This window comes from Aspergillus flavus, chromosome 4 (assembly GCF_009017415.1).
Source record: "Aspergillus flavus chromosome 4, complete sequence".
Classification (NCBI taxonomy): domain Eukaryota; kingdom Fungi; phylum Ascomycota; class Eurotiomycetes; order Eurotiales; family Aspergillaceae; genus Aspergillus; species Aspergillus flavus.
Genome location: NC_092405.1, coordinates 3,322,529 through 3,347,557, shown reverse-complemented (window position 1 = coordinate 3,347,557; position 25,029 = coordinate 3,322,529). Strand labels below are relative to the sequence as shown.

The 25,029-nt window shown below is 47.6% G+C and overlaps 7 protein-coding genes across 7 annotated transcripts; 3 read left to right on the top strand and 4 right to left on the bottom strand.

Moving 5' to 3' along the window:
* Positions 1–534: 534 nt before the first annotated feature.
* On the bottom strand, positions 535–9,480 carry dtpA (non-ribosomal peptide synthetase module). Its single transcript, XM_041292221.2, has 3 exons — positions 9,213–9,480; positions 1,366–9,162; positions 535–1,269 (listed from the first exon to the last, which is right to left on the bottom strand). Exons 2-3 carry the CDS (start codon positions 9,049–9,051, stop codon positions 1,090–1,092), a joined length of 7,866 nt encoding a protein of 2,621 aa, XP_041146559.2. The 5' UTR covers positions 9,052–9,162; positions 9,213–9,480; the 3' UTR covers positions 535–1,089.
* On the bottom strand, positions 9,437–11,590 carry dtpB. The gene is made up of 3 exons (XM_071508218.1): positions 11,106–11,590; positions 10,344–11,056; positions 9,437–10,283 (listed from the first exon to the last, which is right to left on the bottom strand). The coding sequence occupies exons 1-3, from the start codon at positions 11,423–11,425 to the stop codon at positions 10,255–10,257; spliced, it is 1,062 nt and encodes a 353-aa protein (XP_071366578.1). The 5' UTR covers positions 11,426–11,590; the 3' UTR covers positions 9,437–10,254.
* A 1,478-nt stretch (positions 11,591–13,068) lies between these two features.
* dtpC (cytochrome P450) lies at positions 13,069–15,386 on the bottom strand. The gene is made up of 6 exons (XM_071510650.1): positions 14,883–15,386; positions 14,682–14,819; positions 14,506–14,593; positions 14,383–14,451; positions 13,693–14,331; positions 13,069–13,630 (listed from the first exon to the last, which is right to left on the bottom strand). The coding sequence occupies exons 1-6, from the start codon at positions 15,132–15,134 to the stop codon at positions 13,218–13,220; spliced, it is 1,599 nt and encodes a 532-aa protein (XP_071366577.1). The 5' UTR covers positions 15,135–15,386; the 3' UTR covers positions 13,069–13,217.
* A 3,399-nt stretch (positions 15,387–18,785) lies between these two features.
* Positions 18,786–19,546, top strand: F9C07_2213175 (uncharacterized protein; the record flags this gene model as incomplete). The annotated part of the gene is made up of 3 exons (XM_071509664.1): positions 18,786–18,890; positions 18,942–18,996; positions 19,035–19,546. The coding sequence occupies 3 exons, from the start codon at positions 18,786–18,788 to the stop codon at positions 19,385–19,387; spliced, it is 513 nt and encodes a 170-aa protein (XP_071366576.1). The 3' UTR covers positions 19,388–19,546.
* Positions 19,547–19,889: 343 nt separating this feature from the next.
* Positions 19,890–21,826, top strand: F9C07_2069170 (uncharacterized protein; the record flags this gene model as incomplete). Its single annotated transcript, XM_041292214.1, has 4 exons — positions 19,890–19,980; positions 20,044–20,157; positions 20,256–20,950; positions 21,020–21,826. The coding sequence occupies 4 exons, from the start codon at positions 19,890–19,892 to the stop codon at positions 21,824–21,826; spliced, it is 1,707 nt and encodes a 568-aa protein (XP_041146555.1).
* Positions 21,827–21,956: 130 nt separating this feature from the next.
* F9C07_1580780 (uncharacterized protein) lies at positions 21,957–23,784 on the bottom strand. The gene is made up of 4 exons (XM_041292208.2): positions 23,266–23,784; positions 22,902–23,213; positions 22,762–22,839; positions 21,957–22,672 (listed from the first exon to the last, which is right to left on the bottom strand). The coding sequence occupies exons 1-4, from the start codon at positions 23,496–23,498 to the stop codon at positions 22,507–22,509; spliced, it is 789 nt and encodes a 262-aa protein (XP_041146554.1). The 5' UTR covers positions 23,499–23,784; the 3' UTR covers positions 21,957–22,506.
* Positions 23,785–23,809: 25 nt separating this feature from the next.
* Positions 23,810–24,418, top strand: F9C07_2232950 (uncharacterized protein; the record flags this gene model as incomplete). The annotated part of the gene is made up of 1 exon (XM_071509924.1): positions 23,810–24,418. The coding sequence occupies one exon, from the start codon at positions 23,810–23,812 to the stop codon at positions 24,416–24,418; it is 609 nt and encodes a 202-aa protein (XP_071366575.1).
* Between the last annotated feature and the right edge of the window lie 611 nt (positions 24,419–25,029).

Here is a 25,029-nt window from a genome sequence, read left to right as displayed (position 1 = left end):
TGTAGGGATACACCAAGCCCATAAGTACGGGGTATGGCTCTCTGTCTTGGGTGGGGGTACATGCTTTCGGCATTATCGGGATCACCTTAAAAGGTTTGTCATGGATCAGCTCGGGTCAGATAGTGAGACTGGCAAACCCTGTTGCAGTCCTCAGTATCCGGCTTGTCTGCCTGCTCATTGGTCTTCTACATGGCCTAGATGTTTTTAGGTTTCTTCAACCGAAATCCGAAGTTTGGCAGACAGCTTCAGTATCACATGTGCATTATTCCCTCGTTACTTCTACCCCAAGGTCAAGGTATTATGAAGAGGTATGCGGATTCTGATTCTCTGTCTAATTACCACACTCCTTTGAGTACTATACAGGAACGAGCGTGCCCAGGTATACGAGCGTAAAATGCTCCTGACTTTCCCGAGGACTGAGAACTAGCAAATAAAATAAACCGGGGTTCTTTCTATGGTAACTAATGGATGGCTGCATAGCAGTAACGATCGGTATGAAAGAAGTAACAGCCTTTATTACATACATAGATTACCAGATAAGACTATACAGGGGTGCCTAGATCAGGAGTAACGTTAATTTTCTACAGGTTTATACAAGATCCCATGGATATATGTAATGTCAATGGCATTTCTAGGTACCTAATATATTAAAGTATTCGACCCAAATCTCTAGATATCTATCCATATCTCTCTCTTCTTCTCTTTTCAATATACGATAGGGAAACCAAGATTATCTGAGCGGTTCTGCATTTTCAACCCGTCCCCGGAAATCACAGGGTTAGGGCGGGGTGCAGCGGTGAACCCGTACCACTGTATACATAATCTAACTGGTGATGTGTCTTCGGAGTGTTGGAGGTCAGCGAGCTACAAGTTGTAACAGTACTAGGGAATCGGAGTTGTTCAGGATTCTAAGGAAGGATGCATTGTGATTGAGACAGAACAAATCACTTGAGGTTCTGAATCGATTTAGGGCGGCGGGAATGGCTGCCTGACGTAACAGCGGTAACAAGATCGTTTAAGATAAAAAGAAGATCGATATGTTCTGTTCTTCAAGCTCTCTGATTTAACACATTTTCGCCTTGAAATAGCCTAAGCCTCCCAGTCGATAGACGCGATTGGGCGCGCAGAATGAGCAACAATATGAGAAATCGCCTGGCGAAGGTTGTTTAATAACCTCGTCGCATCTTGTTCCGAGAATGCGAAGCTCCAGTACCGCAAATCGATTTCAATCTGGGTGCGATAGATGAGAACTGCAAGGCATATATCATACTGGCAAGTAGAAAAACGTCAGAGCGAACAATCCCTTGTCTTCGTTGATCATAAAGAGGGACAAGGAAAGGAATATCTGCGAAAAAAAGAACATACCTCGGTAGGGTCGTGAATGTCAACCATGCTGACTTGTATATCGTGACCCAAGTCTCCGCTTGGCTCTTCCATTTGTGACGAGAGACTCACTTGTACCGACAAGCAAGTGTTGAATAAGGGCGTCGAGGTAGTTTGTCTCACACCACGGGTGATTTCACTGATAGAGCAATGCTGGTGATCTGTTCGGCGTTGCATATCTTGTTGATTCTGCTGAAGAGTCTCCATGATATTACGGTCTGGAGAGAGATCTAAACGACAGGGAAGGATATTAAAGCAGGGGCCGACCATGTCCTCGATATTTGTGACAGGAATATCACGCCCCGATACCACCGTTCCGAAACAGACTTCTGGCAACCTACTGTGAAAGGAAAGTACCAAGCCCCAGGCCACCTGAAAGATATTGGTCAAAGTTAGTCTGTTCCCCCTCCAGAATGCATCTATGTCCTTGAAGCCATCCAGTGTGATCCTGGTGGAATGTAGAACGGGTACGGCGTCTGGGTCAGCGGGTGCCTCAGGGAGAGATCTCGGGATGATGCTTGATGTGACCCCACTTAGGGTCCGCTCCCAGTAATTCATGATCTTATCAAGGGGTTGTCTCTGCACGTAGGAGATGAAGTCCTTGTATAAAGGAGCGGGTTTGGATGGTAGGAGATGATTGATAGCAAGGCAAAGTTCATCAACTAATATGGAAAAAGACGACCAGTCGATGAGCGCTTTTCCAGCCTCCAACTTGCAATAAGCCTCACCCTCATACCCTTGGGCGATTACCATCTGGTGCGCTGGAGAGGTCTCCCAATCGAAAGATGGATGAATGTCACAAAGCTGTGTAACAACATTTGGCGACTGAAAAGACAGGGAAGCCATGTCAATTGGAGGTTGCTTTAAAACTACATGGAGGAATTCTCCGGGATGTAAGGGATTATTCACGATGACTGTTCGGAGGATGGCATGGCGCTGGATCAATTTATGCCAACATTCCAGCACATGGGCTGGATCTACCACTTTGCTGCCGTGTAGCTTGAAGATGGCTCGGACCTGATGGCGATCGCCACTTCCAGCCAACCCCCTGATGATACCTGCGTGAGAGCTGGAACACGGATAAATATCTTCTATCGACAAAACCGAGTCTAGGCCAAGCTGGTTGCAAAGAGTGGTTCTGAGGGTGCTGATATGTTTCTCGTGATCGATGGTGACTAGTGGAGTATTGCGATCCATTTCCTCAGACGCATCGAATCTGGAGATATCGATCGAGGTACTCGCATTGGTACAGAATAACGCAACGGTATTGTAAGTGAGAAACGCGGGCATGGCGAGATGAAGGTTTGCTTGACGACATAGTGTGAGAAACCGCATTGCAGAGATGGAATCTCCTCCTATATTGAAAAAGCTATCGTCTACCCCAATAGTGCTTTCTGGTAGTGAGAGAACTTGTGCGAAAATGCTACGCACAAGGGCCTCCTGGGTGGTCGATGGCTGACGCTTTACAATATTTGCTATATTCATGTACTGATCCAGCGTCTTTTGCTCCAGCTTCCCAGCTGCCACTCGCAAACGCGCTCGGTCAGTTTTCCCAGAGGCGGTTTTGGGGATATCATCTAGAGGTAAAATAATCCACGGAACCATATATCGTGGCAGATTGCGAGCCATGTGAGCCTTCAACTCCGCCATTGCAGTGTGATCAACCTTGGTTGGAGAGGAGAATATTGCTGAGGTCTCCTCAGGGTTCGAAGTGATATTGTCGGGTTCTGTTCCTGCAGTGCTATCTCTGATAAATACTACAAGTTCATTTCTCCGCCGTTCGTTTGTCAGGAATGAGACCACCTCCGCCACTACCACTGCATCTGGAACATGAGAAGTGACACAATGCTCGACCTCCTGCAGCTCGATTCGTTGCCCACGAAGCTTCACTTGGTTATCTCGACGGCCCATGAAACGAATAGACCCATCACGCTGCTGTTGAACTAGATCGCCCGTGCGGTAAAGCCTTGTAGCTCCCGCACTGTTCGGCCTAATTGATCGCAACCAGGTGGGAGCCGGGATGAACGGATCTGCACTTTTCTCTGGTGCATTGATGTAACCATCCGCGAGCACAGGGCCTTCGATGAGGAGCTCACCAATCATCCCACGTGCAACCAATTGATCCGGATTGAACGGCTTCGTGATCCAAGGGTTGGCACCAACAACTGGACCGATGAGGCCAGTTATCCAATCACTTGCTTGAACAACTCCCGCTGCCATAATTGTGGCCTCTGCTGGTCCATACCCATTCACTAGCCTGACCCTGTCGGCCCACAGATTAACAATCTCCCAAGTGAGAGCTTCACCGCCAAGAACTAAACATTGGAGGGAAGGCACGCTGTCTGGATGAAGCAAACGAGCCACGGAAGGGGCCATGATTGCCAAGTTCACGTCGAAGTGGGTTATGAATCCAGCCAAATTGTCGGTACAGTCAGAGGCCGATGGCACGCATACACACCCTCCACACACCAAAGTTGTAAAAATCTCATATATACTGGCGTCGAACGCATAGGAGCAAAAGTGAAGGGTGCGAGTCTGCTGATTCACCCCCAGTTGCGGACTGTGGTAGTATATGCTTGTGCTTAAAGATTTATGGGACATGATTATACCTTTAGGCTTGCCGGTGCTTCCCGACGTGAAGATAACGAATGCCGGATCCATGGGTGTTGCATCGGACAGACATTGTGGCAGTGAAGCAGGTGTCGGCAGGGACTCCAGCAACTCAGGCCCGACTATGACCAGATGCCGTGTCAGGCCAGTGACTTTCTCCTCGGTTCCAGCGTTACATATAATGATGTCCGCTGCAGTATCGCTGATAACCGTTTGCATCCTCGCCTGTGGATGATTTGGGTCTAATAGCACACAAGACCCACCTGCATACAGAACCGAAAGCATACTCACAATAGCCCATTTCGACCGATTGGGGCAAATTGGGACATTCATACCTGGGCGGATATGGAAACGTGTCCGTAAATAGTATGCGAGCTGGGTGATAAGCAGCCCCAGTTCTTGATATGTCACATAACCATCCCATCCGCAAATTGCAGAGGCACCAGGCTGGGTGCGAGAGTGATTCATGATCAATTCATGCAGGCACCTTTCGACTGGGACTGGGGCTGTGGCATTCCACTTGGCAAACTGCTTGATGTCCTGTGGCCCTGCCAGCTCAAGTTGATTGAGTCTCATATCAGGGTTTTCACATAGCTGTCGCAGGAGATGCTCAAAGAGATGTACCATGCAATTTGCTTCGTCCGGACTGACAAGATCAGGATCGTGGCGCATTTTCACGTGTAAAGCAGTGCCACTACGGCTCAGCTCACATACAACCACTATGCCATAGGTGGAAAAGTCACTATAATCCATAGAGGGCCCAATGGAATGTTCCAGGACATCGAAGCAATAGTTTTCCGTGTTAAAGTCTGCCGGTGGCTGGATCCCAACCTGCATCTGAAAGCTACAGGCTGTTCTGCAGTTATCATTGAGCTTTCCTATCCTTTGCAGGCCGGCCTGTTCGTAGGAAATCATGGCTGTCAACTTATTGTGAAGACAATTTGATGCAGTACGGACTGTATCGTCTTCATGTATGCGGGTACGCAGTGGTACTGTTGTTATTGTTGGACCAATCAATTGCTCGATACCTGGAACTGGTGCATTTCGTCCGTTCAACGTTAAGCCGATTACCACGTCGTCAGAGTCGGTGTAGTTAGATACAAGTATAGACCAGGCCAACTTGATCAAAATTGGTAGCCGCATACCAGAATCAGCCATGTGGAGGTTATGAATGGCGTGGTCTCGGAGCGATGTTGGACGAGGCATGTAGGAGGGCGAGGGTAATGCTGGATATATAGGTGCCTGGAGATCGCGGAACTCGGAAGTCCAGTAGTCCTCCCACCCGGCTATGCTATCCAAGTATTTGATGAATGTGTTAAAGTATGATGGTGTAAGAGAAGCCTCCTTACGATATGCAAGATCGAGCTGGCCCAGAATTAATTTCAAAGACCATCCATCACATAGCGCATGGTGGATCTTTAGGGCGAAGTGTTGATCTCCATTGTGCTTCACAAGGGCAACCTGACACATTGGATTGATTGAAACCCCTTTATCCTGATTGACATGCAGCTTCCCGAGCGCATCTAATGAGGCATGTTGCTTGCATTCGAAATCCACCCGTCGCATCACGACCTGGAATAGCCCTTTTGGTGTCTGGACAATCTGCGTTCGCAGGATAGGGTTTGCCTCTACCGTCGCCTGCCACGCAGACAACAGTCGCTGCATATCTACGTCCCCTGGTAATCTCAAAAGTACTTCTCCGGTATATGTGCCTGGGGACTTGAGTGAAAGAGCAAACATCCCCTCCTGCAAGGCCGTGCAGGGGTAGATGTCCTCGATGTTGTCTAGATTGGAAAGCTTGATTTGGTTTGCGACCAGCTGCAATATTTCAGGGACCTTTGCAGAAGTTCCCAAAAGAACGAAGGGAGGTGGTGGAGACGCTTCCTCTTTCGGAACCGAGAGTGCTCTTGAATAAAGGGCTACCTCTGATATAGTTGGTGCAGATAGAAGCTCGCTCACGGTGAACTCGAGGCCCGCATCTCTCGCGGCACCAATCAGCCTTATAGCTGATATGGAGTCTCCCCCGAGCTGGAAAAAGCTGTCTGTCACACTAATGTGACGCTGTTCAACTCCTAGAATCTGCGAAAAAAGCCGTTGAAGCGTCTCCTCGACTTGTGTGTAGGGTTGCCTTTTCAATTCATCCTTGTTCCTATTCCGATATAGTTCCAGCTGTGCTTGAGAAAGTCTGCTAGAAAGCTCCCGCAAGAGGCGTCGATCAATCTTACCAGTAGGAGTGGTAGGGGTATAGACCAAAGGCAAAAAAAGATTTGGAATCATCGATGGTGGCAAGTAGTGCTTCAATGCCCCTTCCATGCTCTCAAGGCGCCTGAACCATTCTTCACAAGGCATAGCTAAAGGCGCCAGGTCCTCATTGGCTTGTGCTCCATGTATTCCTAGATTCAGGAATGCTACGAGGAGTGGCTGTGACTTCCCTTCAATATCGACTGCTTCTATGACCACGTCAACATCCCCTTCAAGGCTCTTCTGAACTTGAAATTCCACTTCAGAGAGCTCAATCCGTTGGCCCCTAATCTTGACTTGCTGGTCTTTGCGCCCGATATAGACGATAGAACCGTCCATCTGCTGGCGGACCAGGTCCCCAGTTCTATAGGCTCTGTCTATAATTTCGGCACCAGGTAGATGTGCTGATATCGAAGGCACAAACTTGACGAAGGATGCTTTAGTGAGTGTTGGGTTATTAAGGTATCCCCGGCCAACGATCGGACCTTGGACAAGCAATTCTCCGATGCCTCCGATAGGCACCAATTGGTTGTGGTTCATCGGATCAACAACCCAGCATGCGGCGCCAGTTGTAAACCCTATGTTGCCTGGGCACGCCGCGGCACAGGGTTGCACAGTAGTATTTACTGAACACTCCGCAGGTCCATATGCATTCATTAAAACGACATTCCGTGACGCCCAGTGCCCAGCGTCTGCCGGTGACATAGGTTCTCCGCCCAGTATGAGTACATCGAGAGATGGCAGCTGGGCATTTCGCAGAGATCTGGCAAACGATGGCGTTAGAAAGGCGTGTGTGACGCTGAAACTGGACAATGCCTTCTCAAAGTCCTGTGGTGTGGTACGCTGTACCTCGTTGAGTATACAAATGCATCCTCCGGCCATCAATGTGCTGAGAATTTCCATAATACTGACATCAAAAGCGTATAGCGCGAATTGTAGGACTCTTGCTTTCCTACTCAAACGAAATGCCTTGATGTGCTCCTTGGCACCGGTGCAATACGAGCCATGCTCGATAACTATGGCCTTGGGCTTTCCCGTGGAGCCGGATGTGAAGGCGACATATAGTGCATCATCCTGCCGAGATGATCGTGAAAAGTGTGAACCCGGTCTGGCGCGTATTGTGTCCCAACCCCTCTCATCATCAATTTGGAGCGTTTGCGGAACAATCTGGGATGCCAGCTCCATTGTCATCCTAGAGCAAAGTATAGCCTTAGCCTTAACGTCTTCGGCCATTATCTTCAGCCGTTGCAATGGATGCGAGGGATCAAACAAAGTAAAAGCTGCTCCAGATTTCAGTACTCCAAGTATTGCAATGGGCACCCAACGACCTTTGTCCATGTAAACTGGAATTATCGACCCAGAGCCACCCAGACCAAGATCCGTGAGTTGAGTAGCTAAAGAGTCCGACAAGACATCTACCTCGTTGTATGTGAACTTGCCATCCCATGAACAGATGGCCTCGGCATTAGGTTGCTCCATGCATATCCTGTGGATGATATGATGAGTAGGCTCTTCCGCAACAGGGACATGTTTGCTGTTCCAGTACGCCAGCTGAGCTTCGTCATATGGACTAAGGCTCTTCAGGCTTGCCAATTTTGTATCCCGATTGCGATGAAATGTCTGGGGTAGAACATGCATAAAGTGGCTCAGGACTCTTTGCGTCACCCACTGTGGGATCACATTGTGGTCATAATGCGCCTGAACCTTGATCAAGAAATCCTTTTCCAGCTGGCAATCCAACGTCAAGGCATAGTTTTGGAAGGGATTTTGCTTCTCAGACTTCACAAGGTTGGCGCACGTCAACGGACGATGCTGGGCTAGCCGACGAACTGACACCACAGTCTGTACGGCACCTGACATGCCCTTTTTCTCTGCACTAGGGGTGCGTACAGCCGTCCTCTTTTGGGCTGGACCGATGAACATATTTTCCAATTCCTGAAGGATATCAGCCACGGCCACCTGACTGTCCAGTACGACCAGCCTGGGGCTAACATAGGCAGGGAACCCCGGCCTTTCCTCGTCATGTCGTGAGCCCGTCCCAAAAAGCACACGATCGCTGCTTTGGTACTGCGATTGGGTGATGGCCCATGCTAGCCAGACATTGGCGGTAATCTCGCCCAGGCTGGGTGGCAATGTGCCCACTGAGACTGACTGCTCTAGGGAATGCCTAGCAGAAGGACACTGCACTGACGCCGGAAGCTCGGGGAAAGCGGTTGCATCGTCAAAGGATCCTTCTGTGGTGCACGCCGTCGGAGTCTCATTCTGTTGGAGATTATAGAGCTTCTTTTTCTGGTAAGCATGATCAACGGACTCAAACACCGCATACAAAGAACACGGGTCGCATATTGCGTGGTGGATTTTGACGACAAGCCGACGTTGGTTTGTATTCGGCACCTCGATGAGACGAAACCGCGCTAACGAGGAACCAAGTACCCAAGGATCATCCATACCATCGCCCTCGGTCCATAAGAGTGGCTCTCCATTCATAACAACGCACAGAAAGATTCCGGGAGAGTCATCCGCGATGATCCGAGTCCGTAAGAACGCCTTTGACCGTACCATGTCCTGCCATGCCTTCTTTAGAAAATCAATGTTGATTGATTCTGGGATGTCAAAACTCCATTCCGCAATGGCCCCCTCGTCCCCCTGAGACAAGAGCGTGGCATATACTAGCTGCTCTTGTGTACATGCTCTGATATCCTCAATGTCATGCGTTTCAATTCTGCACTTTCTGGCAGCTTCTTCGTGGCTGAACCTGTCCCTCCTCTTAGTTCGACAAAACGAACGTGTCAAAGGTGCTTCATTCTCGCAGCTCATTGTGCGTTCTCAGTGCCCGGTGGCCTATTTAGCTTGGTGGCCCTGTGCACGGAGAGTGCTCGCTTTTCAACTGGTGGCTCGTAGAAACAACCACACTCTATGTAACACACCCTAATCAAAATCGTTAGGCTTGGAGGCTATGTGCAGAGCACCGTGACAACATTTCAAGTCCCTTTATATTACCCTTTGCAGATAATTTACCCGGTCTAGGTGTTTGCCAGTCACACCTAGTTGCGATTGTTATCATCCGCAGTAACTTACCGTAATACCAATACCAGGAGGGAATGTAAATTGCGCGTCTAGAAGAGCGAAGACATAACAGCTCAGTAACTTCTACTGAGATGATGACACATTTAGCTATGCTGGTGTGATTTCAAGTTATGTTGCTGCTTTCCAATACCGCTACTGTTCCGCTTCTTTCCGTTTGATTTCCCTTACTGTCGGCGTGCTCCCTTGCGCATGCTGTACATGCTTTCCATTTCCTTCCTCTGCTGTCTTCTACAAAGCTCCTAATTACCTCTACTACTCCTTGCTTTTACCTTCTGTGCGCTACAATACTGACTTCGTCCTGCATGGAAACTCAGTTCAGCTGGCGCTCAACATAAACGAGTCAACCTGACCTTCCGTCCCGCGGTACCTCACAACCCCAATCACGCTCTGAAAACTTTCCAAAATTCCCAATATTTCAGGCTTCTATTAGGCCAATAGGCCTATTCAAAGAGGCCATTTCTATATCTGTTGAGGGTGTGTTAGGCTAAAAGCAACCACGCAGCGGGTCTTTTGTCGGCCACGTGGAATAGTGTACCCGACACCGCTGGTCTAGAAAATCTTTTCTTATGAGCTACTACTTCGAATTTTTTTCGTACAATACAGATTTGAGTAACCGGAAAACTGAAACACTGCCAGTGTAAGTTGGGTAAACCTTATGCTGCTGGCCACCCTTTTTTTTTTTTTTTTTTCCCCTTTCCGGATGCTCGCAATGGCTTGCTGTAATCTAGCTACTTATGTTCACAACATGGATGCCACCGGGAGACGCAAATACACTCTATGTCCAGTGAAATATAGCTAAATTTAGTTAGCATTAAGCTTGACCAGCTCTGCCCTTCGCTACTTGTCCTCTGTCGAACAGATGCTGCACGCTCTTAGCTCTAAACTACTTCTCCAGTGGCGGTGGATATCACTGGGGCTGGAGCCCAACGTGGTTTACAGTGCCGAGCCTATACGGTAGAAGGCTTCGAATCGAATGAAAGGTTAGCCGGGAAAGGAACAGATCAGTGGTAAAGGGTTCATACAATAAAACTGGTCACTGTCCCTCCACAAGTCAAGCACCTGCAGACCAATTCCTTCTAACATGGACCGGAAGTATGGTTCTGGCCATTTCCCGCTACTTATAACTGCGATCTTCTCCCCTTTGGTAATTTTGCACGGATGCGAATCAATGTGGATGGTAACATCGCGAGTAGGAGCGTAAAACACCTGGACCTCATGTCGCACACGATCCAAAACTGTGCCAAATGTCCAATCAGAAGCGCAAAACACGTCCTTCCCTAAAATGCGGTTTGCGGACTTCAGTCCGTTCATAATAAAATCCTTAAGCGGTTGGGAATCTGTGTCATAAGCACCCATCACAATGTCCTCTGCTGAGCAACTATCGACCGATACCAGGATCTGGCATGGGATCCCCGACCCAATACATGTCTTTGTCATGCGAGACAAAAGGGACTGCGCTTGGGCAAGATGCATATTGGTCATGCTGTTTCCCATCCAGAGGAAGGTGATACCGTTGTGGACGTTAATAGGGTGTTGATCTGCAAGCCACGCTATAGCGTCTTCGTATGTGCCCCAAAGCCCTCGCAGCTCGACATGATCAAGGCATCCGAGGCCCTTGTGGAGCTGGGCCAGGCCATTCTCCAGAGAGTCCTGGGACACGTCCAAGGCGTAGTATGTTACTGCCTTGTGGCTTTTTTCCAAGGCGGACAATAAAATTCCTGTTTTCCGCAAGCTTCTGAAACCTTGGTGTCAGCCAAGTTTGCAATGGTAAAGGTTTAACCTACCCACAACCGAGCTCAATGAGCGTACTTCCCTCGGGAATTGTTGCAGCCATATCGGTCGAATATTTCTGTAGGATTTCCTTCTCTTTTTTTGTAAGGTAGTAGGTCGAGGAGTTGCACAAATCGTCAAATAGTATTTGCCCAGCATCATCCCACAACAACTCCTGAGGCAGCTGAAGACTGTCAAATTGAAGACCTTGAACAATCTCCGTTTCCAGATCCTCCGACCGCTTCTCTCTCATGATCTCAATAATTGGAATGGTAGTCGTTTGAGTCCGCCGCTTCTCGAACATGTTGACGATGCCGGCATTGTTCTTCACCATTGTTCAGGTTCTGAATGATAAAGTCGACGATCTTGCGACAGGAGGAGGGATAGGAAGATCTGTGCTCTTTGTAGTAGCTACTTGGTTTTAGGGCAGTTGACGAATATCTGTAAGTACCTCAGCAGTAAGGGATCTGCAATTCTGTTTCAACCAACATGTCTAGACTCGTCCGGCATTTGTCTTTCCATCAGCAGATTGGCTAGAAAGGATAATTGTATTGTACATCATACTACGCTTCCAACTCATCCAGATAGAGTTTTGGTAATACTGCTTTAAAGGCTTCATTTTTTTTTTTTTAAGAAGATCACCATCATACGAACCTTTCTGATCATGGGTCCCTATTCGCTAATCTGGTTGATTGCTCTGATCATGAGCACCTTTCTGAACATAGCATATAGTATGGAGCTTTGTGGAGATGTAATGAAATACTGTCCTTTAGGGTCTTGGAGAACTATGATAATCAAGGATTATCGTGGCCAGGGACCGCACAGAGCCACATTCCAATCGGCAGTATAAATCTTCTTCAATGAAATGTGAAACCTTCCCCGTCCCTAACCGGCATTCCAGACGCCCTTTGATCACGATCGGTATGGCGTCCCTTGCCTTAGATTCATTTCACATGATGCACATATAATGTCTGTCTGTAGGAGGTATTAATGGAAATTTATTCTCCGTATTGCGGCGTGGCATGAGATGAGCGGTGTGCCTGAAGTCTAGGCCCCGGCCGATGTTGCCCTTACCTCGCCATTTGGTTCTCATCCCGAACAATATCAAGAGAAATTCCAAGGTTATAAAGCTATCCCTTTATAGTTCTAGCCATTGAAATTGGGACCTAACTGTGCTGGGTAAAAGTGGTGGTCGAGAAGGTTGATTTCTATTTTAATCTATCATCCAATAGCTGTAAAGCTTGATAATTGCTCAACTCATACTCCTTACTATGTAGTTACATACAATACGAGGCTACAGAAGGTATGATGACTATCTCGATGAAACGCCCTGTACACTGGACACGTTGTTGTCTTGATCCGTTTGACTAGACCAGTCAAGCGGCCCGGCAGACCGTTGTGGTCCCAAATCCAGTTGGCCATACACGAATCATGCAGACACCTCAGAGTTCCAGACCACAAGGCGCTTTCCGAGACCAGCTAAGATAGAATGGGTGTAATGCCACTCAGCCATCATGGAAGAAACACAGGCTGATGGGCTGCACATTCAGCTAACTCTCATTCTTAAGGAGCGGACCAAGACAGCTGGCATGAAGCTAGGTGAAGAAGATCCAAAAGAATGAGAAGTCGTAGTGCCTGAGCTCCAACCAGCTGTCATGTTTATTTTGTGGCTGGATGAGGCCTCCAACCCTCTCTATCAAGGGCTTTGAGTCATTATGGTGGCCGTTATTCTGGTCCCAGAAATAGCAGCGTGAGTTGGCGCCCAGCTTGACGGGGCGGTTGAGGAGGGTCGCCTGGCCGAATCCGCAGGTTACAACGGACTGCCATGAACCAATGCGTTTATCAAGGGAGCTATGCGCTGGCATTCACTCTCTCCACTGGGGATCGCCGCGAGCAGCTCTCCTAGATGATGAATGCATGAGCTACTGTATATAATCTTGATTTATTACAAGCATTAAAGTAAAGCAAGGCATATTCCATCACTGCCCCTTGAGGCCCAGATTGAAGAATCCTTGTAGAGGAATAGAAGAGCAAACAATTTCAGCAAGAAATTATGTCTTCTCATAACAACTTACTGAATTGTTATACAACTAGGTGTAAATGGAAAAATGTATATTTAATTCACTTTAGATACTTGCGCTCTTCACATACATTTGAGTGTTAAAGTTCACAAACATATTTGTCGCAGCATATACAACCTCCGGCTGGCCATTGTCGAGCTTTAGCCTCAAGTCATACTTCCTTAAGACCTTGAAGAATAGAGTTTGAGAGATCCTGGTCGCTAGTAGCCGTGCAGGGCAGGCAGAAGTTCCTATACCAAAGATCAACCATTTGGCGGATGGTGTTATTGTCCCTCGAATATCACAAGCGCCTGACTGAGGGTCACAAAAGCGGTAACCATCAAAGATATTTGGGTTAGGATAGTTGTCTGGGTCAAGGTGAGCTTGCTGAGCTGGGAGGGAAAATTTAGTTCCAGGACTAAGAGTGCGACCTGTTGAACGGAGTTGCAGTGGCTTTTCTACCAGCCCACCACTTGCAACTGCAGGGATGACTGTTATTAGCATTTCTCCTTACGAAAGCAGGTTGATGGAAAATACTAACTTCCAGAAGGCGTAAAGACACGGAGACACTCCTTAGTAAAGCTCTCAAGCTTAGGGGTGTGCTTGAAAATGTCAAAGCTCCATGCATTATCGGCTTGTTTTAGGGCAGCCGCGAGTTCTTCTCTCAGAGGAGCTAAATACTCAGGAGTCTTCATGATTTGATAGAGTGAACTAGTCGTTGCTGGTGTAAGGCCTCCGAGAACCTCAAATAAAAGAAATATTGTCTGGATTGCCATCGTATCAAAATGTCGCTCGTCGTCTTTCACGGCATCATGACTCAAAAGACCTTTCTTCAATAATAACTCGATCATCACGTCTAGAAAGCAATTTTGAGTACTTTGTTTAGTGCTTCTTCGCCTTTGTTCAACTCGGCGTCGGATTTCGGGCACAATTGTTTTTTTCATCTCCGCCATAATAGATTGGACCTGACGAGTCTTGGCTGAGAATTTTCGAACAAGGGGCTTGAAAAACATGGGGTAAGATTTCTCTGAGCCCATTCGATCCGACAACTGCATGTTGAATAACGGGAGTTGCTCAGCAAGAGCTGTATGGTTGGAAAACTCAGGGCCTAACACAACCAGAAGGGCGATATGACTGTAGATATTCACTACAGTATTGAACAGACTGCATAGGTGCCATTCTATTTTTATTAACCTTCGGCTGCTGGTATATATCCTTGCCTCATACATACCTTTGGATTCAGTCAAATTTTCCACCAGCAAGCGATCAAGTTCACGGCCGATTGGGCCCTCGACTCTCTCTAGAGCAAGCAATTAGTTCTCTAGACATCCCATAAAACCTTCAGATCCCATACTGATAAAGTCCACTTGGCTGCACTTCTGCACAGTCAGAGGAGCGATATGCCATCCAAGATCTATCCCAAGGTCGTCCAATGAAAACTCCTAGATGGTAACTGTTATTTGATGTATTCCACCCCAAGACAATGGGGACTGTGATAGTGCAACTATGATGGTATATCATCGTACTCACCTGGTTAACCGCCTTTCCCCAATTAAGGTGGTCCCTAGGAACGTTGTACCAATCGTGGTAGTGTTGCGGTGGAAGCATCACGATATATCCCTCACCTATATTGTCCGATATCGAGAAGGCTTTGCCATTTTTGCTGTACTGGTAGTACAGTTAGAGCTGCGAGTGTGACCGTGCAATCATCATTGAAGCTGAGAAACTTGCCTTTCGATATGCATCAGCGAACTCCTCATAGTAGTCTTCCATCGACTTCTTCAAACGGAACCGTTCACTCAGCAGTGACTTTCCTGCGATACAAGGAGCCCATCGTACCGCCCATGTTTTGAACCCACAATGAATGAGATCCGACACAAAAATTATGAGAAATGAGGCTATTAGTGATAGAGTAGCTATTACACCCACTGTCGGGGCATGCAAGACTGCTCTAGAAAGTGCTTCAGAAAACATCGTGTCCATTGTTGTCAGGAAGACAAAAAGGCGCGATATGGTCAAGGAATCGCTAGATTAGAACGACCGACAAAACGAAGAGAACTAGGAATTGTTTAATGTAACATGTATCGATGCTATCCTGATACGACAAAAATGAAACCTTTGGAAGCGGTCTGGGTACAGAGTATGGAATGACTGAGTGATCTACGTAAGCTACACGGTGCTTTGGCCACTGCATTAAGGTCACCCTCTCACAATTATACGTTCGTCCAACATCATCGACGATGTAAGGGGTCGTCAGTAGCTAAGAGCTGAGTCAATCATAAATTCTTGGTTACGACAGGGGCTCACCGATCTTCTGTTGTAAGCTGTAAGGGCGCAAGGGATGCTCGTAGCCCTAAATAGATCACTTCGGAGTTGACCGACCCAATGTCTTGATTCTGATGTATATTACAGACCAGTCAGGGAGACCGGTACAAAATGAAAACGGTAAAGCATATGATTTAGACATTGGGCCAAAGCTCATTCACCGAGGATCAGAAAAATAAAAAAAACATACAACAGGAGGGATTCGCTGGTGGTCACCCACCCAACTACTAACCTCCCGGCGTGTGGCTTAAGTACGGCTGAGCGGACGGGAAGCCCTGTTCTCCACACCCTATGGTCGTATGTACTAGTTTGTCTTAAGTAGTGGCTTACATAGAGAGTATTCTTTTAATTTTTCTAATCATTGCTGCCTTGCTTGGGAGCCCATTCACCAGCTCTCACAGTAAGGTCGGATGGCGAGTTCATGAGTGAAACTCGATCGGGGCTGGGTTTGTAAGAACCAATACGTCCCGGCGATCTAATCGCACAGTTAGCAGCGATCTTTCTCGCCTAAAGAACGGCGACAGCATGGATGTCATTGCAGTACGTTGTCAAAAATGTCCAGCCTGGAAGTAGTTTCGATTGCGGGGCTAAATAAAACAGATCCAGCATGTCGATACGTCATTGAATCCAAAAGCTTAGGAATATGATTACAGCTCGGACGCCGAGAGCCCGAGAGAGCCACGGTTCTATTTTCCTGTATACTGCCCACCTAGGGCTCATTGGCGAAGTAACCCTACATCCTTACCACTCAAGAAGTAGAGCATATAGACCTACACAAGGATAATAGTGTTTTTCTCTCAAATATTAAAGTTGGTCTCAAGGTTCTTGGCCACTATATATGTCGCAAGGCCATCTCAACACCAGAAAAGATTCTCTGATATTAATTTTACCAAAGTCTGATGGAGTTATATATAATTGCGCTTATAGTACTAACACACTCACACATTTAGAGCATGGCAGTTGCTCTGCAACGACGCTACCCCCATATATAATTCCAATTATCTTGAGTAGGAATAACATGTTTCATCATCTCAGGACATACACGATCCAATCACTGGCACACTTTCCGAGTGTTCTGTATGGCTGCCTGTTCTTCCAGCATAACCCAGAGATTAGTTCTGGCCTGGAAACAGATCTTGAGCATCTCTATATACTTCAGCCTTCTAATACGACAGTTAGCTCATACAATGTACCAGATAGCATAGGAATATCAAGATTCTCTATTGCTCTCCACATAGTCCTTTAACCGCTATCTCTAGCTGATAGGTCCTGTTGCGTCAATATGCTTCTCTCGTAGCAAAACCATCGGCACACACGGGTGTACCGGACTTCTGCTTCGAATGCCCGTGGCGCATTCGGTCGGTCGCGCATGAATGTCGGGGACTTTGCGGTAGATTTACTCACGCGACTCTCAATGGAGCGAAGCCCGATGCAGAGCGTACAAGACCGCTTGTTTTTATCTGCCACAGCCTTGGGGGTGTGGTCCTCAAGCAGGCACTTATCACGGCCTCAGCGGTGCGAGATAATTATGGTGCCATCATGGAGAGCACCTTCGGGGTTATTTTAATGGGAACCCCCCCATCGTGGATCAAGAGTCACATACCAAGCACGACATATCGCCCGCATTATAAACATTACCTCTCTGGCGCTTTTGGTCAGGTCTGGCCTTCTGGCAGTTCTATCTATTTCATCTAAGGAGCTCCAGCACTCTCAGCTTTCCGTCCCAATTCTTAAGAACCTCGTCGTCGTGTATTTCTATAAGCAGAAGCCATTGGGACCAACTTTGCTAAACTCAACCTTCCACATCACAGAGAGCAGACTATTTTGTCCTATAGACATAGATTGTTGAGCCAGTATCAGCTATCCTAGGATTGTCCAATGCTACTGACTACAAATTTAGGTGAACTTTACAGAGGTTCTCATCCACGAGCTTATATCATTGAAGGGCCACCATGGAGCTTAGCTGAACTTGTCCCTCACGCCATCAAGGATTACCAGACAACCTGTCCTAGAGCAATAATAGCCAGACGAGGCTATGCGCGCCTGCAAAGTAAGAATTCGGGAATCCTTGCTCCAAAGTAAATAACGCAGTAGCGCTAGACCTTCACGGTAGGGACCAAATTACCGGAAGCCTACGGGTTATCTTTGCTTTATCCCTTATATAAGAGGTGATATGCTTGTCACTGCAAGATGGGTATTAGCCATCAGGCCACATCTACAACAGTAGTCAATGCCGTTGGACATAAATGATTTTGCTTACTGTGCGTCCCGACGACCACATCCTGCAATAGTGGACTTGCTATATAGATCGTGGCCCTTTTGGTCGCTGTGCGGTGTTATGATCGATCAGAGCCATACCGGCTCTCAGTCCTGCTCTTCTGGGCCGCTTCTTCTATAGGGCGATAGTCTCTGCATGGCGACGCTTTCATCGCAGTGCATTGGGCCAATACTACTACCTACATGAATCTTAGGTTGTCTGGACATTCCCTCAGAAGAAAGGTGAATATTCTACATATAATCCAGTGAAAAAAGTCGCAAGCGGGTTTTTTTCATGATTAAAACCGAACACCGAAGCCCCTCGCCGCCAATACCTGGTGTGACTCTCCACACCAGATGCCTTCGAAACCCTTCCCACGCAGATTTATTCTATTGAACCCCATTTCAGAAGCGGCCCCCAGGTAAAGGTCAATTAGTCTATTGCCTTGTCTTAATGCTAGAGACAGGACCTTTCAAACCTCATTATTGATTCGATATGTCACTGTATGATCGCGTGCGACGCAATCGTTATCTGGCAGTTGAAACCACTCCATTTCTTGTGATGAAGCGCTTCGATATATAGAAAAGCAACATATCTATAAATACCCATTCTGCTCCTCCTCGCTGATACTGCCATAGTCTACTCATTACTTTTTGTTATCGTCTTCCGTTACTTCCATATACAATCGTCATTCAAATTCCCTTGCCAAGATGTGATTCACACATGTCACCGCTCAGACAGCATTCACATTGGCCTCTTTATTCCTAACCTCTAGATTCTCAGTGGCTGCTCTACCCCAAAATCTAGTTGGCCTGGTATCCGTCTGTTTGGCACCCTCCTGGTAGCCCATGTCGCGACGAATACGCAGATCTCTACAAGCGGAGCTGATGGCACCCCAACCTCCGTTCCCAAAGTAAATGTCCCAAACTGTCGGGTGAGTGCCAATGGATCCTGTTACTGGCTCTCCGGAGCTCTAACCAAATCAATGACGGTTCTGCTGTGCAGATGAAGAGCATGTGCCCAGGTGTCAGTGGCTCTGAAACCAACCAACCATGCTACTTCCCGAGTCCCTTGGGAAGCTCCCTGCTATTAAAATCTCATTCAGCGGGGATTCAAGCTATGTTCCCTCTAAGACTAAACGCCAGCCGGCAACGCAGGTGAAACGGGCTCCAACAGCCGCCAATACAGATGATAAATATAAAAAGTAGCAGCAAATTGTAGGAAGAATACCAGAGGTCGGTCAGGGCTATGCCATCAAAATAGGTACATACTGATAATCCCTTGTTGTCAACTTCCCATAGCATCCTTCTGGATACAATGTGCTTTGAAATTGACAAGGGATGGAAACCCTTCTTTAGGGAGTGAACGAAATGAGGTATCCGGCAAGTCGTTTCCCGATCATTATCTGATAATTGCAGGTCGTGTCACGCAGAGACCCGAGGGGAACACCATCATTCTCAAGTTCGACTCAGCATGCTACGACATTCAACTGGAACATGACAAAAAGATCGTGTTCACGGACCGGAGTGAGGACACTTGGTATAGCTGGGACAAGGCCAACTACGAGGTGCTCGGCCACATCAAATTGGGCTTAACATACGTGGAGATCGAACGGGATAGAAGAGGTTTTGCTGCAGAGATGAACAAGAAGTGATATAGCCTCGTCACTAACAACTGTCGGCATTTTGTAATGAGGCTGTGGAAAAAGATCAATTCCTAATGGGAAGGTGAGAACCCTGGCCTCCATGTACCATGCTAGGAGGTGTACTATCTCTTGTGCGGTTTAGATGTATCTGAGGAGCAAGTTGTTGTTTGCTGTTACTTGCAGGGAATCTGGACCTTTCCTGCTTTCTTTAGACTAGTAGGGGCAATCTAAGAATAAGTTGATACTGACCAGGGTGATATTAGTACTATCTATCAGGGAATATACCAGCTTTCACCAACAAGAGAAATCCTGTCTTGATTGGGTGTTTTGTATGTACTAAATCTATGCTTGTACTGTAATTTAAGGCTCGGCCCCGCCTTGGTAACATTGACGTGGGCCCCAGGTAGCATTCCCCCAATCTTATAAACATAAGTCGACCGCTGTCCATGAATCTGTTTGAACCCACCTTTCTACAAACCACGCCCCGTGAGAAAGCCGCAAAGCATCAGTCATGAAGACCATCTTGGGATTTCTATTGTTGCCCATATTCCTGAGAGATAGAAAGAAGAAAATCTCCCAGTTTCTTCGTACCGCTACACCTGGTTAGTCAATCAATAGCTAGTGGCACCGAGGGATGAACAATACACCTGACCAAAAACATCTAGACTCCGTTCTTTCAGACCTATATACCTGTCTTGTTCGGGAAAGAGTCTCATCCATCACACCACAAGACGTCTTCTACGCGTCTAGCATCCGGGACTCGCTCCAGGCGGAGCCTTGTAAGTGATTCTTACCCACACGAGAGCTCAAGGCTCCAGCGAGCAAGTTAGTTAGCTCATAACAGGGGAGGCTGATAAGATACTGAATACTGTTTCAGATTGGACGATAAAGAGTTTCCATAACCACCTTGCCAGAACTCATCCTGACACGACCATCCCAGAGGCAGCTATCGATGTCCTGTGGTCTTGCTTCTGCTTCTACGCCTATCTCCCGTTCTCATTCGCCGGTGCGGGCGACAGGAAGCTGGATTTACCAGCCTTTGAACGTGGGTTGATTCTGCTTCCTCTTCAAGGCACAAGGCTCCTCGGAACCATAGTGGATGATTTCGGTCCTTGCTGGAAACGGAACGAGGACCCTTGTAGCTGCCGGTCTAGGATTAATCGGATCTTCCGAAGCATCAGCCTAGTCAATCGTCAGTCAAGTTCAGATCCACGAGTCGCTCGCTTTGACACATTTGTCACCGACGATGTGATAGATGCTATACTTCTGATATCCCCTGCCCATCCTTTGCTAAATCCATCCTTTGAGCAGCTGAATCCACTGGCGGAACGTTTTCTCGAACGGAGACCAGACCAATATCATATGAAGGTCAACGACCTGGCTGCTCTACTCTGCCTGATGATGAGGCTACGAGTCAATAAACCGACCTGGGGCCGGGACTTCCATTACGGCTCCTTCGAGGAGTCCTGCCCGGAGAAAGAAGAGTTGGCTAATATCCTGGCCCGATCATTCTGTCTTGACCAGAATGAGTACCTGGACCCTGACGCAGTGTTCCGGGCTTTAGATATCTTGGTAAGGATAAGCCCGTTTGTTGTCTTGCATCCCTTCCAACCCTGAGTCTAACAATATTGCTGGCACCAGCCAAATCTAGAGCAATGCTTTCATCAGCTGTGGGCAACACTTTTTCAACCTCCCACGTCCACGGGGATACCAGACGTAGAAACCGAATCATCACCAGACACCACTATCGATGGGATTCTTCGAGCTGCATCATTGTTTATACCTCCGTTCCAGGCCCATAAAAGAACCGAATTGGCACGAAATGTCGAGTTGATTACATTTCAAAAATGCTATGACTCGATCTCCCAGAGCTTGACGGACAGCCTTGATCTGGGCCATATACTTCAGCAAACTTTCCATGACGATCCGAGTCGTCTGTCGCACCTTGTTCTTTTCCTGGGATATCAAGCTCAGGAGTCGGAAAAGGTAGTTGTGGGGGCTTTCTTCTCCAGCTGTACGGAGACCCATGCTGCAAAAGAGGGAAAGGGGCCGGAAAAGATAGGCAAATCGAGAATCGCCCCTCCTTTACTTCTATTTCAGCTTCAGCCAAGCTTCAGTCTGTTTCGATGGAGCGGAGAGGACAGCATGTCTTCGTCTCAAGCATACAACAGTGCTACGGGGCATACCGACCACCCTAATGGCATAGGGGATCTCAATCGATCGAAGGTGGGGATGGAAATTGACTCTGTCACAAGGCAGGCTACCTTTCTGCGAGGCACAGCTACCGCTACAAATCGCATGTCAGGCGGGTATGAAGAGGTAACTAGGAAGTATGACGCGACTGAGACCATTGATGGGGATCAGCAAGAGCGAAAAACAATCTTTACAGTGACCCGTATTGCCATATTTAACGTGGACGGTGGGCCAAATTACGATTATCCTTGGTGATTAGGGTAGGATTATGGAATGATATTCAAGGAGAACGGCATCGTCTTGTTTCGCGTCTTTATGTTCGATTTAATCTGGTCTCATGACAATTGTTGCCAGTGTTTCTCAATGGTATCAATCTTCCCTTCTCAGACTTCAGGTTCTAGTTATGATAGCAACAATATAGATATATTGAATGGGGCATGGTACCTAGAACCTAGTCATAACTGTGTATAGCCATGCAATGCAGTCAAGAAAGGCAGTGCTATAGACAACAGTATTGTGTCTAGTATACTCAGTCCATCTATTATACACTCAGTCATATCACCCCAACCCTACTTTTCGCCATATCAAAGCTATACGCGGGAGGTTAATAGTTAGGTGGGTGACCACAAGCAAATCCTTCCTGTCGTTATTTTCGATTCCCAAATGCAGCTACACTGTTGCTAATGGAACTCCCAAATATAAGGATCTAAAAAGGATTATGTAACCTTATAAAGCAGTATTGGCCCCCGCTGTTAGGACATTTAGCTCATATTACCCCTTAGGGTCCTCGTGTATTTCGCGAATATCGTATTCCATTCTAGATTCGCTAAATTAGGGTCTGGGTCATATCAAAAACCATTCCTCAAATCAAATTCCGTTCCACATCCTGAAATAAAATGCCCGTAGTCGACTGCCAACAATTTCATTGCCCTTTCTCAGAGAGTCCACTGTGACATGTCCGGGTGGAGAGTTTGATCGGGGCCCCAATTATATTTCCGCGGCACCTTTGCTAGACCCCAGGCAATCCATTCTGTATCACGCCAGACAGACCAGATAGGGTTCTCATACGAGCGACCAGCGTCCTCGAAGTTCATGATGTAGCTGCTCGTAGTGAACACAGGTCCTATGTTAGCGGGCTTTTCAGGCGACAAAGTGTATTTCTGGATTATAATCCCAAGCACTACACTCACATCTTGCGTTTTTCAGCATCCCAGATGAGATTCTCGATGGCTGACATTGCCGGCTTGAAGCCTGAGCTCACGCAATCCCTAGCATCAGGATGCTATTATTAGAAAATATCGAATGTTGATGGAAGGGGATCAAAGCTCACAACCAGGCTTGCTTGAATGCGCGTCGGATTGTCCATCTATCTTGTTCGGCCATGCCCCAGAAGATCTCATGGTTCAGGTACTGTCCCGGGGGGCGTTGGATCAGGAGATAGAAGAGAAAACCGCCCGGAACTGGGCCCGTGTGATCCTGTTCGTTTTGCTCCATGTGTAGCAGTTTTGGGGCAGAGCTACATGCATTCTCGGTAAGGCCCTTGAGAGCCTCGAGTTGGTATTCCCCAAAGTTAGGTAGTATGTGAGAGGCAAGACGGGCTCTTTCATTCGGAGATGCGTACTCCAGCCCCTCGTACGTGAGTCTTGCAGATGGTGAGGACTCATTCTATGTAGATAAGGGCAACGATAACTTACTGCATGAAAACCTTGATTATCGCTTCAGATGATGGCTCATGCAACTCGTGGCAGCTGAAAGTACCATAGGCGGCCGCTGTTCTGGGACGCAGATGATGTTCGTAAGCTGTGTGCTGGTGATAGAGTTCAGCCAGCTTCTCGTCCAACACCCAAGTACTCGCAATATGGTCGACATGTAGATCAATAACCCTTGACTCCCAGCCTACAAAGAACTCCTTCTCATCATCATACATTTTGCGGGATTGTATGGCGGGGAGAACTATCTTGTGGAGCGTAGGTGTTGAACAGAAGACGTGGATGAGGCAGAGCGGGGGAATCCAGAGTTTATCACTACGACGTCAAGTGACAATGAATCCGAGTGGGTGACTAATACTAATAATACTACCCTAGCACAATTATGAAAATGGACACACGCGTGTGCATGTCGCGTCGGGTTATGGGCGCGATGCAGAGCCCTAACAGTGAATTGATTCCCCCTGCAGTAGGCAGTAAATCCGGATACCCAAAGTAAGTATGGAAACCCACGCCAAAACCAATCTTCAGAATGCCAAGCGGAATTGCGAAACGGGCCCAGCAGGTCATTAAGGAGTGTCTGCCAGATCTAAATGTCGGAATCAACAAGACTAAACCCCATGCCTTACATCCCGAGACCTACATCGGGCCATTGGTCCCTTGGAACGACTTTGAGAAAGAGGCCAGGCAGCATCTTGTAGCATTGAGCCTTGGGAACGGAGGGCCAGTACTGGGCTTTAGATCGATTGAAAAACCGGCCTTGTTAGCTATCGAGCAATTCGTTGTGGGGGACGAGATGGGGGTGCAAGGTAGATTTACCGAGAGGCTGTCGCAGGCAATGACAGCCATCCTCGCAGCGACTGGATCAAGAACACGCTTCGGGGACTATAAGGCAACCAGTGACAGATGCATCAGAGGAAAAGTCCCCGATGTGGTCATTATGGACCACAATAATCTGCTCCGTGCCGGCGGGGAGTTAAAAACGCCGTGGATCAACCAGCACAATCTCGAAAGTGCATGCAGAGATGACCATGACCTGCGGCGGCTCCTTGGTATGCACAAACCTGGGCGAATCGTGGGCAATATCACTGACTTGTGGAACAAGGCCAACCCGTCGAGTACATGTTTACCGCGAATCTAAAGTACGGATTCATATCAACCTATGATATGACAATTTTCTTGAAAGAAGAGATGATAGGGGGAGTGTGGGGAATAGCCTACAGTAGGCCAATAATGAGCTGCACTGAATGGGAACAGGTGGATGATGGGAACTATGAGGATAGGGTATCCCTAAGAGAATGCTTCCTGTATCTCGTACATATGGCAGAAAGCGATCATGTTGCGAACAACCAGCTGCCATGGGGGCAGTGGTTCACATCCTCTTAGTATACGCCCGGGAAAGATATGGTCATAATGAGGAGAGGATGCTTGACGGAAGAGCCGGTGTCCTATCTGGCGGAAGGCTCTCATGATGAATTACTCGCTGGGAGTAACAGGTACTTGTGATGAACATCCCTTGTAAGGGTGATGGATGTGCTGAGGTCTTGGCTGGTGGTAAATGGCGCCAATCCACGTGATTAACCACCGATATGCATTTCATAAGGCTGTATGCACATAGAGCTGGGTTGTACGATTGTCCTGAAGCAACAGCAGAAGCAAAAAGGGAACATAAACGCGCCCCCAATGCACTGGGAGGGAATAACTTCTTGGCTCGAGCAAAAGCGTTGAAAGTCTTCGAGATTGATTTTGTTA